Source organism: Punica granatum, chromosome 2 (assembly GCF_007655135.1).
Source record: "Punica granatum isolate Tunisia-2019 chromosome 2, ASM765513v2, whole genome shotgun sequence".
Classification (NCBI taxonomy): Eukaryota; Viridiplantae; Streptophyta; class Magnoliopsida; order Myrtales; family Lythraceae; genus Punica; species Punica granatum.
Genome location: NC_045128.1, coordinates 44,098,434 through 44,112,470, shown reverse-complemented (window position 1 = coordinate 44,112,470; position 14,037 = coordinate 44,098,434). Strand labels below are relative to the sequence as shown.

The following is a 14,037-nucleotide window of genomic DNA, read 5'->3' as shown; positions in this document are numbered from 1 at the left end:
TAAAAGAAACTTCTTTTCATTATATATATGTATATATATAAAAGAATGGTGTTTAAATTTTGCCCAATAAATTCCTCAAGATCTACGAGAACACGCTATGAGTCCACAGAATAGTTCAGTACGATCACAATTATAGATCTCCTTTTCTCCATATGTTCTATTATATTTCATCACGGCGTCCTAATGTAGGAGTAGAGGTGACAGCGCAGGATAGAGACACATCACAGCTTTTCCACCACTTTTGGTTTCATCAACGGACAATATGGCTTTTATAGGTAATCTTCTCATCATCATTAGAATATATTCAAAGATTGTTCAAAAACTGCAGCATCTGGATACACAATTTCTATCAGAATGTGAGCATCATAATCTACAATACATTATATAAAGTTGTAACCGATACATTAAATAGGGGTAAAAAAATGTAAAAATAATATCGGTATAAAGTGGTAAAATCGTTACTAATTCATATGTTAGTATACTATATATATATATAATTATAAAGGAAATATTCAAAAATATATGAATCTATATATATAAAGTGGTAATCAATACATTAAATAGGGGTAAAAAATGTCAAAATAATATAGGGATAAATTCGTATAGTCCTCACTAATTCATATGTTAATATACTATATATATTATAAATAAAATATTCAAAAATGTATAAAAAATTTCAATAAATCATTATCACATCGTTAACAAATAAATATATTCATCATCTTGAAAAAATAAATAATCATTTATACTTGTATAAACTTAAAATTAATTTAAAAAATTTAAGCATTATAGCTAATATTATAAAAGTTTAATTAAATAAAACTCAAGTCCAAGTGACTGGGTCATTTTATCTAAAGGTGTTCAAATTTATAAAACTTCATAAATGAAATGTCAGATATAATAAAAAAAGCGGACAAGCAAATAATTAAGTAATGAAGTTTAAACTTTTAAATTTGTACACGTTTTTGTCATTAACGGAATTCATTGATTTGCTGAGTAAAAAAAGTAAATAATGAAGTTTAAAAGTTTTGATAGACTCTAATGTTCGTATTTTTTCATAAAATAAAACTAACGATCTTATCCAAAAGTATCCAAACTTTAGATTAATTTGATAATTGCAATGATGTATATATTATATGAATTCTTTACTTAAGGACCTCATATATTAAATATATATTTTTCTATTACAAGTTTGAATTTATTGCATAACTTTTTATATGTTAATATAAATTATAAGTTCAAACTAATTATTGTTTTCATATTTAAATTTTTTATAATAATTTTTCTTTATAAAATTCGTGCAACGTACGGGTCCAATAAACTAGTATTATATAATAATAAATCAAAGTTATAATTATAATTTGTTGTTCTTGGAGTAAGAATAAAATATTATGAACACTAAAGAATACATCAAAATTCAAAATTAAGGTGTTCATGCTGCTCTTGTTTCCTTAGTTTGATTTTCTACTTTTTTCTCTTGTTCCAAAAGGAAGGAAAACTCGATCACAAGGAAGATTTTTCCGGTTTCTTTTTCTTCCTTTTTTTTTTTAACATTTCAAAAAAAGTAGGACAATAATAGGACATTTCGAACTCCGCGATATTATTGAAACCTTATGTATTTTATTGCTCATGAGTATTCTATTATAATGGATGTCCATGACAAAAACATGTATATAATTGATTCATCGGATGTGTGCGCAAGGTCCATGCCGAATTATATCCCAAGATCAGTCTTAAAATAATTCTGCTATTTCGCTACTAGACTAAAATGAAAACATCTATTTAAGGGAAAATAAACCATAAATGCACAAATTTTCAAATCTACCGATTTATTTTTGAATTTTGACATGAAAATTCTTGAAGTTTTATTTCCATACCACATCTAAGAAATCATTAATTGCTTCGTTAAATATGTCCATATGAACTTTCTCGTGGACGAAAAAATAAATAAAAGGAAGACCTGAGGAAAGGAGAATAAGAAAGGAGGACGGAGAAGAGGAAGTCAGCGGCGGCTGTAGATGCCTTATTTGGTCACATGTCCATGCTCCGATTTTATCGTTTCGAATATGTGACATGTTCCCTTTATTTATAGAGGGATGATTTTTCAATCATCCGTTTTAGTATGGTCATTTTCGTAATTGGCAGTCGAGTGGGTGATCCAATGATTTGCAATCTAGTGTTTATGTTCGCGGATGGTCTCGTCCGCTATACAATGTAAAATTACGTTTGTAAAATTACGGCACGCGGTAGAACGCATGTTGGTCAAGTTGCATTGCAGAGCAGAGAGCTCCAAAGTCCAATGCAGCTCCGTCCAATGAGTGGGAGATGAGAAAAATAATTGGTGAAACAAGAACAGGGGCAATATTGCCATTCCATTCCAACATCAAAAGAAATTTATTTAATAAATCCGTCTTTGTCTCTCTCCCTCCTCTTCCCTTTTGCTTGTGCTTAAATTAAGTCCCCTCTGTTTTTCTGTTGTTTGCGTTGCGTAGGCAACTGAACCCCGAGAAAGCAAAACCGAGAGGCAGAGAGCTGGAAGCAGAGAAGTTCTGTTCAGTGAGCTCAGCCCATTATCTGTGAGATAAGGTACGCTCTCCACCTGAGCTAAATGAATCCGTCCCCCGCCGCCGCCGCCCCCCCCCCCCCCCCCCCCCCCCCCCCCCGGCTTGTTTTTTTTTTTTTTGGTTTGATTGGCCAAATGCCATTTCCCCCCTTTCTTTCATGTCACTTCAGTTTTTTGTTCAAAGTAGATAGAAGAGACAGAGCAGAAAGGAGAATGTGTTTCATCTGGGTTTCATTACTTATGCAAAGCTGAATTTGATGTTGTCTTCAGTCTTCACTTCTCTCGATGACTTGAAAGTTCCTTTTTCTGAATTGTGATCACGAAACAACTCGTAGATTTACGTTTGTGACTTTTAGAACCAAAAGGAGGAGTTTGCTGTGAGATATGGAATTTTGGCAGCAGGATTATTTCCCCGTCTTCCTTGTATAGGTAACCCTATTCGTTCGTCGGTTAGTCGGTTTTCCGATAAAATTTGACGGATGGCTTTATTTCTATATACTGAAAAAAAAAATGGGGGGTTAGCCCCCTTCCCAGTCGATTTATCGTATCCGTCATCTATGTAAATGAAATCGCTAGGGTTAATTCGAACTCGGGTCTTTTTTAAGGCCTTTTCTTTGCCTCGAGCAATAGTATTTTTCTTGGTTCTCAACAGAGTTTCCTTAATCCCTTTCCAGGTTCACTGACTAGCCTGTATCGAATTTATCAAGGGGAACTGTGTTATATTTTTCATGGGTTCTGTTTCCGAAGAACCACTGCAGCATCAACTCAACAAGCCACCAGGAATCCGATTCGTGGAGTACATAAGGGCAGCCCCTCTCTCCTTCCGAACCTACCAATCTGTTGTATTGATCCTAACATTCTTGGCTTACTCGAGCTACCATGCCGCTCGTAAGATTACGAGCGTGGTCAAAAGTACACTCGATCCAGACTCAGAAGTGGGCCAACGGTTCTCCGTGTGGACCAGGCCATCTCGAACCGCCCCATTTTCTCGGGTACTCGCGAGTGGTTGGGCCCCATTTGACGGATCAGACGGGGCCTCATTGCTTGGTGACCTCGACGTGGCTTTTCTCTTGGTGTACTCCATTGGAATGTACTGCTCGGGGCAATTGGGAGACAGATTGAATCTGAGGATATTTCTAACGGTTGGAATGGCTGGGACTGGTTTATTTACTTCCCTCTTCGGGGTCGCTTATTGGGCGAACATCCATGTATATGTTTACTTCCTCGCAGTTCAGATGCTCGCGGGTCTGTTCCAATCAACGGGATGGCCTTCGGTCGTGGCAGTTGTTGGAAACTGGTTCGGTAAAAGTAAGAGAGGGCTCATTATGGGGATATGGAATGCTCACACTTCTGTAGGGAACATCACGGGATCTCTCATTGGTTCTGCTATGTTGAGTTACGGATGGGGCTGGTCCTTCGTGGTCCCTGGTCTGCTTATTGCATTTCTCGGTTTAGTGGTTCTGCTGCTTCTTCCAGTTAGTCCTGAATCTGTTGGAGCTGATAGGGATGAAGATGACTTGAGTTCTCTGAAGAAGAGCACGGATGAAGTGACGGAAACCCTACTAGCTTCGGGTTCTGAGGTTAAGCAGCAAGCCGTGGGGTTCATAGAAGCGTGGAAGATTCCAGGAGTCGCGCCCTTTGCACTCTGCCTCTTTTTCTCGAAATTGGTGGCTTACACATTCCTCTATTGGCTCCCATTCTACATTAGCCAGACAGGTATGACTTCCCAATTCCACAGTTCTCCATTTTTGCCTCGTTTTATTTAGAAGACCAACTTGTGAGAAGTGAATAACATTGCTTGCACACCAAAGGCAATGTTATAATTCAACAAGCATTAAAGAATAGAACGTGACCCAACGACGGAAGCAGAAAATTGAGAAATTACTCTAAGCTTCTCAACATCAGATCCAACGCATTGTCCTTATTATTATTATTTTTTTTTTATATCTATGCTGGTATTGATATATATTTTTTATTGGTGTCATTTCAGCTATAGATGGACAGTATCTGTCGAGTGAGGCTGCTGGAAACCTGTCCACGTTATTTGATGTCGGAGGAGTCATAGGAGGGATCCTAGCAGGCCACATATCCGATAAGCTAGATGCTCGGGCAATCACAGCTGCTACTTTCATGTACTGTGCGATCCCTGCCCTATTCTTCTACCGTTCTTACGGCTACATCTCCCTGCCCATAAACATCGTGTTGATGTTCATCACGGGCATGTTTGTGAATGGGCCCTACGCCCTGATCACGACAGCTGTCTCGGCCGACCTGGGGACACACAGCTCACTGAAGGGGAGCTCTCGAGCACTCGCGACGGTCACGGCTATCATAGATGGCACGGGATCAGTGGGGGCTGCAATCGGGCCCTTCCTGACGGGCTATATATCGGAGGATAGCTGGAGCGCAGTTTTCACCATGCTGATGGCAGCGGCTCTGGTGGCGGGCCTGCTGCTGACCAGGCTGGTTGTGGCTGAGGTGGCCGCTAAGATCGAGGAGTCTAGGGCCCGTGGAGCATCAAGATTGATAGTTGAGGTTTGATGGAGGTGCCCCTGAAGATTGGAGGCCCGACTATATATATATATATACCCGAAGGTCTCCCTCCCTGCTTTGCGTACCCAAAGTGGGACTGAAGGATTACAATATGCAAACAAATTAATATGAATGTTATATTCGAGGCCAGTGATTAGGCGGATATGGGAGGGCATTGGATTCTTTCCCATTGTATTTTTTGTTTTGTATAATATTTGTCTGTTCCAATTTAATTTGATGTCTATAATATATATACATATATATATGGAGCACAAGATTGAAGAGATTTGGCTGGGGCTTGTTCCTCTTTTCTGCTTTAAGCTAGCAAGACAAAGAAATCAAATCAAAGGAAGCTCCCCAAACTATGACTGTAAGGAGGATTTGTATTTACCCCCGCAGGTCAGGACGCTACAAAGTCAAAAAGGACGATCGCCAAGCTAAAGACTTTACAGACACCGACAATCATATTAACAACACGGGCTTCCGGTGTAGATTTAAGGTTCCCTTTCACTTAACAGTATTATAATTATTGGGCTCAAATAGCCCAAACTAAAATGGACTGGGCTAACCTATTCGGACTCATTATTTATTAAATCAGTTAACTTTCATATCAAACTATTTTTAATCCTCTATTAAATTTAAATTTTACTAAATAGAAAAAATGTTGGAATTATGAATTGGGTAGGGGCCGCGCGAACGCAGGCCCCCTCTGCCACAAATTATGACGTAGGCTCGACCACTTGGGCCGACCTTAGGCTGGCACCCCTTCCAAGTGCAATGAAGGTCACCAGCCTAGCCCATGGGCCTTCCTGATCGCCCATTGAGCCCGTCCAGGTAAGTATGTTGCCCCATCAGATGAGCCCGCCCTTTATCCTGTCCTCCTGCTCTCGTCCTTTCTCAGCTGCTCGGTGTGGGATGGGAAGACGGATCAAAATAAATGTCCGCCAGTGGCGACCGTTCTTGTCTCATTCGTACTAGCGTACTGCCCTTATATATTTATTTATTTTGGTGAAAGCCACTAAACTTATGATTAAACAAGAATAGCAGTTCCTCCCGACCATTAAAACAGGCAGGTTATGTCCCGACACCTGACCATATCTGACATCGATCAGCTGGGTTATTAGTATTCCATATCATCAGGACTCGGTAGCATGGCCTTAGCTTGCTGCATACAGACATGTAGCAAGTCAAGACCGAGCTAGAGTTGCCATAGTGTCAAGGTAAAGCGGTTTATCATTCGGGTGGATTCTTTAGCAGACATGAATACGGTCTCGGTGAGGTCTGTTCGCCTGGTGTTGACGCGAAGCAGTTCATGGTTCAGGTAAACTCTTTAGCGGGCATGGAGGTGTTCTTAATGAGCTATTGAGCTTTGTTTGCACAGTTGGAGGTAGATCTCACCTCTTGCACTTGATAGTGTAGTATGCTGTTTTTCCTAGCTGGGAATTGTGCGCCAAGAACTGTATCATTTGGACTGGTGATATTCAAGACCGAGAAGTTGGACATGAATCGCCACCAGCTTTTCGCACGAATCGCTCATGCTCGCCATTCTCTTGTAATTCATGCTTAAAGTGCCAGCCAATATTGATTGATCCCATTGCGAGCCAGATAGGAAAAATAAAACTAGATGGGGACATTTTTCGGTGGGATCGTTGAAGGCATTAACGTGGTTTGGTGGCAAATTCTCGATCACCTGCTGTATTAGTGGAGGGCTATCGATCAAGTACATATGGTTACTGAATCCAATAAAGATCATGGTGACACTGCAAGAATTGTTGCTTTTAGTCCTATGATCCTTCATCACATTTATGTTCCCGATTGATGACTCTTTCTTTGTGTAAAACTAAGAACTGTCGGAAATGTGAATTTCGTTGCACATCTCCTGCCCTTGTGACCCTACCTTGACCACCTGCAACTTTGCATATACTTTCTATCTTCGCAATACATAAGAGGATGCCCTCTCAATTTCAGTAGATACATTGGCCCCGTTTGATTTGTAAGTTTAATTTTAGAATCATGATTTTGATTTTAACTCAACACACTACGCAACAAAAAATACACGTTTCCCAAGTCAAATTTATAATCTCATCTCATTTGTCCTTTTCCACAATCAAAATCAAAATAAAAATCAAACTTACTTTTAACTCTAAAATCAAACGCACCAATTATGTCTAACATATCCCACTATTGACTGTGTCTACTCAGTTGTTTGCACCACTTTAGTCGTCCCTCAGTGGCTTACTTGCTCGATCAGTACATACAGGATAAGAAACCAGCCGGAATTTGACTATTGGAACAAATGAAGAAAGCTCCCCTTTCTTTCCAGATCCACCAAGCCATCATCCTAATTGCAACCTTCTTCGCCTATGCAAGCTTCCATGCCGCTCATAAAACCATGAGTGTGGTGAAGAGCGCGCTTGATTCCCAATCTTCAGGAACGATCCTTAGCTTCACGTCATCCCCAACTTCAACTCCATTTCGTGTTCACAACTGCAACTGTTGTGTAAGACATATTTAAAAAGGACAATGATCATGGTCAGGGATGATGATGGTTCATATTAGCTAATAACCGGTAAGTAAGTTGGAAACTCGAGTAAATGAGCAAATAGGAATTGCTTGACAAAATCTGCACTGAGTTCCTTGATGATATCTTCTTCTTTTTTTTCTTTTTTGTTTTGGATAAGTTTGATGTTATCTTTCTTATTTTGCTATTGCAATGTGTATGATCTCCATAATGCTAGTATCGACCATATTAGTAGTATCTGCAACATCTCACAACCTTTATTCATTGGACCGACCGTAAAAGAAACTTTCCAAGCAATAAGTGCAGCACTCTTGCCCTTATGAGCTTTTCATGTATGTTACGGAAGTTCACTGACATCCAAAGCTTGAAATGATGGAGTTTCAAATGAATGATTCTGCAGGCTACAATTGATCTCTCTCAATTCACTTGTTCATGTGAATCAAAACATCATCTTGGAAACTGACTAAGACCATCGAGTTTCTAATCTCATACCACATATTTAATTGCTGAGCAAAGATGTGTTGACAGTATACCACGAGAATCAATTATAGTTTTTCTTACACAACCGGCCTTCATCCACCATATCACATTCACTTCGACAACATTTCCCTGCTGAGTAACATATATGTAGCAATCCTTATATGAGAGTTCAAAAGCAAATCGACATGGTGCACGAGATATCATGGCGGAAATATCATTCGCGTGTGTAACATAGCTTGTTAGAATTATTAATACTCAAGGTACCTGATCGTACAGTTACAAAAAACGACGACACATCGAAGTAATGAAAAGAGGGTCAGGTCATTTTCCAAGTAACATGATTAAATTGGATCGGTCTTGTTCTTTGGTGGACATCCATCATCTTTAGCTTTACTTATGGACCCATTAGATGTGCGTATATATCAAGTGGATGGAAATTAGTTAGAAATTCACGAGTCTTCCAGAAAGATGAATTAATCCATGATTCCTGCTATATCTTCTTCATCGCACCATCCAGGTGTGAAAACGCAGTTAATTAAGGGTGGTCCTTCCCATTGCTCTTCTTGGGTTTGGAGGCTTTCCTGCATTGAGTTCCGATTGTGCTTATAGAGGTTTGGATTCATTTCCACTTAAAATTTCAAGCTGATAAGTGTTGATATTCAAATCTCATATAAATCAATAGATATTAATTCATCTTTTTCATGTGGGATTAATATCATCAACACTCACACTGACGTGTAACGTGTGGTCTTTTTCTGCCAACACGTTATCGCGTGCCTTTAAATACTCGCCCTCAACGATTGATCTCGAGCTAGACTCATCTTCCATGCTCGGGCGAGGGGACTAACACTAGGTGCTCCTTTTTTTTTTTTTTTTGGTTTGTCTCGGACATATTGGGCTTGATATGGTGTAGGTGCGTATTCGCTCGTTGACACATACGCGTAACCTGAGTTCTGATACCATATTGAGTTTCCATTGGGATCATACATGCTAGAAGAATTTTGTGATATGAGCAGAAAGGAGGGTGTAGAGATTTCAAGCGTGGTGGTCATAAGCCGAACCACGGGAGGTATTATTATTCTAAAGCACTCAAAGCTTACATTAAGCAACCCGCCCATTTATAGGCTCACCAAGTAACTAAACTAGGAAGAAGATATTCTCTGATATCTTGATAAATCAAAATCAAATCAGAGATGATATCATAATGGATAATTGCTCAATTAATCAAATACGATTTTGTTCTCTAAATCAACTATTTCCTAAATACCAAATCCAAATCTCTGACACGCCTCCTCAAGACAGAACGTGGAGTGCACAAAATGTGCGTCTTGCAGATGCATTCTTTTTCACCGTCTCTTTGTGAGGTTGATTGAACAACGAAACTTGTACACAACAAAATTTACGGCTAAAAAGGAGTTTCTTCGACTCCAAGAAAAGCTTTCTGTTCTTTCTACTTTGACAGAGGCAATTTACGCGATCAATGCACGTATGTGAAAGATGCCGACTTTGAATGCGATGGCAGCGGACTCCTCACGATCGACCTGATAATAATAATTTTCTAATAATCATCATTATTATTCATGCAAAGCGTGATTTGTATATTATATATATATATATATATATATATATTTATGAAGTACGAGATCTGAAAGCAAATGCAAATCGCAGAGTCTGGGACACACACAGAGAGAGAGAGAGAGAGAGAGAGAGAGAGAGAGAGAGAGAGGGTCGAGTGTTGGAGAGGAACCGAATTCGAAATCGGCCTCCGGGGCCTTCTTAATTAAGGTGAGTAATCTATAACTTGGTTATTGTACAATTTATATATGTATATGAGCCTATTACGAGACCAGAAATATATATATATATATATATATAATCACATTATATGAATTGTTATGGCATGTAAATGTCCCAAATGATGCGTGTAGTTTTTCACGATTAAATATTATTTGAAATATAAGACAGCTAAATTCGTTTCATGGAATTGAGATGGAAGTTGGTGAATTCCATGCCGCCCCCACCTTACCTAGGTTGTAGTACTTTACTGGACTCTAAACTGACTCTTATTTGTATTATATTCAAAATGTCGTTTACACTCTTTATCTATATTTGCATTACTGAAATTATTGTATATATTGTATCTGGGTGTTCTATGTTCATGGATATTTTGTCGGATTTTAGTTTGATGTTTTGTCTTCTATACTTAAGTATGGAAATTCGGTTCCTCTGGGGCACGGTTCATTAATCATGTTTGGTGAGTCGACGATGAGTAGTTTTGTAAGGGGTACTTATCGATCAAGTACAGGTGAAGAGGTTTGGTAAATCTAATAAACAACATTGACAGTGGACGACAGTGAAAGGGCTAATATTTCTCCTCCCCCACCACTCCTTAATACACTTTTGTCTTTGATGACACTTCGATTACGACCCGAGAATAGGCGGACATGTGATTTCGGCATTCTCGAAACACGTTGACCCTCACTCGTCCACCTGCACTAATTTTGCATATTCTCAACTTTCGTAAAACTATGCGAAAGGATGACACTGGCAGTCCAGTTGATATATTGCACAGTTACTTGGGGTCGTTTGGATTCAGAGTTAAAATTACTTTGATTTTGATTTTGATTTTGATTGTGGAAAAGGACAAATGAGATGTAATTATAAATTTGACTTGGGAAACGTGTGTTTTTGTTGTGTAGTGTGTTGAGTTAAAGTTAAAATTAGGAACTTTGAATCCAAACGGGGCATTAATCCTCCGTTGTTTTGTTTCTCTCAGTTGTACGCGGTGCAATAGTGCACCATCGGAGTCCGCCGATGGCTTTCTTCTCCGACCAGTATAGACTAGATAGGAAGAAGCCAAGCGGGAGTAGACTGTTGGAATACATGAAGAAAGCTCCCGTTTCTTTCAAGGCCCACCAAGCCATCGTCCTAAATGCGACCTTCTTTGCCTATGCAAGCTTCCATGCCGCTCGTAAAACCACAAGCGTGGTGAAGAGCGCCCTCAATCCCGAGTCTTCTTTCAGAAACGACCCTCAGCTTCATTCCCTCCCCACCTCTGACCACATTTCAGGATCAGAAGCGGGTGATGGCGGGAAGCGGCTGGGCCCCATTCAATGGCTCTGACGGATGTTCACTGCTTGGCGAACTTGATCTGGCTTTCCTTACGGCCTATGCCTTTGGAATGTACTTCTCGGGTCATTTTGCTGACCGGATGAGCTTAAGGATAATTTTAGCTGCGGGAATGATAGGAAGTGGTCTATTTGCCTCGCTCTTTGGTGTTGCTTACTGGGCAAACATCCACAACTTCTACTATTTCTTGGCTGTTCAAATGCTTGCTGGCTTGTTTCAATCAACAGGCTGGCCTTCCGCCGTTGCAGTTGTCGGGAACTGGTTCGGGAAGAGAAAGAGGAAAACAAGAATATATTTAAACGGTTGATTTCCAATGATGGAATCGTAACACAAAGAAATTTCATCATAGCATACAGAGTATAATGTACAAGCCCTATATGTCCATCCGCAAGCTCTCTTGCAAAGATTTACCAAATGCCCGGAAAACAAAATTAGCACGTATTTCTAATAATCGACTCAAAACGATACAGTTGAAAGAGATAATAGATTGGACGCTCATGTAATCAGACCCGCCAAGAATGAGTGATGGTATCTTTCTCCATTACTATTGTAAAGCTGTCACCATAATGCCACAATCAACTGCATCAGCAATATCTGCAACATCGGAAGAAGATTGACATTTATTGGATTGTTAATCCCCATACCATATGGTATAAACAAGTTGCAGTAACATCCAAAGCACCGTGACTTGGAGTTTCGACTTAAAGACTTGTTTGTGCGCTGGCATAACATTGGCCTCTTTTGGCTCTGCACATCGTAGCTGTAAGAGGAAACGATATGTATTTTAGATGTTCTCTCCAGAACTTAGAAAGTAGATCCACAATGCCAGATATGACAATGATAGACCCAAAACCATCATCAAATGCAGCTGAGGAAGGACTACACTAAATTTCTGATCTGGATGCAAAAATCAAGAGTTCACTGTTATTATATCTACGATTCAAAGCAGAGGAAACTTTTTTGAAGAGACAACACTATGGTCTCCTTCCTTCCAAATCCCTCCATCCACAGAGGTAAATGGGGAACAAAGAAAGAGCTTAAATTAAACCCATTCATCCTAGGTGGAGCCTTTGTCCACTAGCATGTCGAAATTCATTAGCAAAACAAGTTCTCAGCAACCATCAGTCTTATAAAGAAATCCTAACGAACGAACCTCTCTCTCTCTCTCTCTCTCTCTCTCTCTTTCAAAAAAGCACGAGGGAAGGGGCGACTCACTCGCTCAGTCGTCGTCTACTTCACCGGGCTTCTTGGGCTTGCGGTACGTCTCTTCGACCTCCTTTGCCCTAAAAATGGCGGAGTAGGCGAGCTTCTTGATGTTGGGGACCTGATAGTTTTGGGCGATGTAGATCCCGCACACCGTCCCAGCTAAGAACGAGAAACTGCTCCGTATTATCCCCATCCACGCCACGACCTTAATAAATCCCCCCCGCCTTCAGATTCGACTCGGGCTGATCCTCCTCCCTTTTCTCCCTTCTTCCAGTTCCTCCTCCGCTTCCTATCCTTTCATCAGTCCTCCTCCCTTCGTAGACTCCTTTCTAGCGGCGGAAGAAGTTTCGTGGTTTCGCCACAGAAGAGGAGGGCGCCGGCCGAATCTTTCGCGGCTCTTGAAATGCCGAGAGAACGGTTCAGTTCAGGCCGTAGGCGTAACTAACGGACCTTCGTTCCTCGTGGGCCAACCAAACCCCACGGACCAATCCATCCATGTTCTCGACAATTCCCGTTTGGGCCAATGCTCCCGTTTTTTTTCCCTTTTGTGTGAATCTCTTATAATAAGTAAAACTCTTGTTTAAGGTCCATTGAAGGAGAGTACAGCACGTGTCCCTTTCTCTCTTTTTTCCACGTTTACCCGTTCTTTACTTATCTTTAATATTTTTCCTATAAAATTTTATTTCTTCATGTTTTATCCTTTTGTTCCATTTCTTTTCACATTCTTCAAAAAAATTTCAAAATTAACATATATATATATATATATACATATACTTGACTACGTCCTATTAAATAGGGGCAGAACAGTAAAACTAAAAAAACTAAAATCTAATCCCATTTTCTAATTAATTTTATTGAATTAATTATACATATATTTACTACATCCTATTAAATAGGGACAGACATAAGAACTGAAGATAGAAACAATTTATGAGAAAAAGGATACGAAATTTTTTTAGATTAGATAATATGATCTTTATTCACCCAAAAAAAAGATAATATGTTCTTTTGATCTTATTATTTACATTATTTTTTTTGTTATGTTATGATATTTATTTGATCTCAGGGATTGGGGCTGCTTATTCTATTTTGGCCGATGATGGCTTTCTATTTAAAGCTCAATTCCTTTTGCCTTTCTTCTTTATAGAAGTTAATCTGCAATGATTTCGAAGGTACGCTATATTTATCTCAAAGACTGATCTGTCTATTCTGTATTAGCCAAGGACGGTTTATTTATCCTATTAAAAAAAGGATGGTTTTATTCAAAAGTAGAATATACTCTCTCTTTTTTTCCCTTATATTGAAACTCAATTCCTTTTGTCTTTGTGACATTCATTTTGAACTTAATTATCTAATTGTTTCTATGATTTTTTTCTTTGGTTATATTATTTAGTTGATCTCAAGGACTGATCTGCTTACTTGTATTACCCGATGACAGTTTTACTCAAAAGTAGGAGGGACAAAGAGCTTGCACGCCAATTGAGTTTACGACTTAATGGGGCAAATGCAGGGGCATTCCCGGTCGAATTTAGAATCAGAACCCTTTGGTAAGTAGTCCTTGGAGGTTGGAGTTTCTCATTCCACATGATGAATTCTTATACCTTCG

General features: G+C 39.4%; 2 protein-coding genes, 1 long non-coding RNA gene and 1 other non-coding gene across 6 annotated transcripts; 2 read left to right on the top strand and 2 right to left on the bottom strand.

The window, feature by feature from the left end:
* The first annotated feature begins 2,423 nt into the window (after window positions 1–2,423).
* On the top strand, window positions 2,424–5,379 carry LOC116196934 (putative glycerol-3-phosphate transporter 1). Of its 2 annotated transcripts, none has more exons than XM_031526893.1 (3): window positions 2,424–2,586; window positions 3,238–4,279; window positions 4,554–5,379. In XM_031526893.1, the coding sequence occupies exons 2-3, from the start codon at window positions 3,292–3,294 to the stop codon at window positions 5,102–5,104; spliced, it is 1,539 nt and encodes a 512-aa protein (XP_031382753.1). In that variant the 5' UTR covers window positions 2,424–2,586; window positions 3,238–3,291; the 3' UTR covers window positions 5,105–5,379. The 2 variants fall into 2 exon arrangements, with proteins under 2 accessions (XP_031382753.1, XP_031382754.1); XM_031526894.1 differs by lacking the exon at window positions 2,424–2,586 and adding an exon at window positions 2,743–2,992.
* Window positions 5,380–5,776: 397 nt separating this feature from the next.
* On the bottom strand, window positions 5,777–5,937 carry LOC116198270. The gene has a single exon (XR_004155213.1). It is a non-coding gene; the product is annotated as a U1 spliceosomal RNA (small nuclear RNA).
* Window positions 5,938–9,749: 3,812 nt separating this feature from the next.
* LOC116194135 lies at window positions 9,750–11,525 on the top strand. The gene is made up of 2 exons (XR_004154353.1): window positions 9,750–9,881; window positions 10,873–11,525. It is a non-coding gene; the product is annotated as an uncharacterized LOC116194135 (long non-coding RNA).
* A 19-nt stretch (window positions 11,526–11,544) lies between these two features.
* LOC116194134 lies at window positions 11,545–12,924 on the bottom strand. Of its 2 annotated transcripts, XR_004154352.1 has the most exons (3): window positions 12,441–12,924; window positions 11,908–11,985; window positions 11,545–11,819 (listed from the first exon to the last, which is right to left on the bottom strand). XR_004154352.1 is itself a non-coding variant. In XM_031522868.1 (2 exons), exon 1 carries the CDS (start codon window positions 12,622–12,624, stop codon window positions 12,445–12,447), a length of 180 nt encoding a protein of 59 aa, XP_031378728.1. In that variant the 5' UTR covers window positions 12,625–12,921; the 3' UTR covers window positions 11,545–11,819; window positions 12,441–12,444. The 2 variants fall into 2 exon arrangements, 1 of the variants encoding a protein (XP_031378728.1); XM_031522868.1 differs by lacking the exon at window positions 11,908–11,985 and having other exon boundaries at window positions 12,441–12,921.
* Window positions 12,925–14,037: the final 1,113 nt, after the last annotated feature.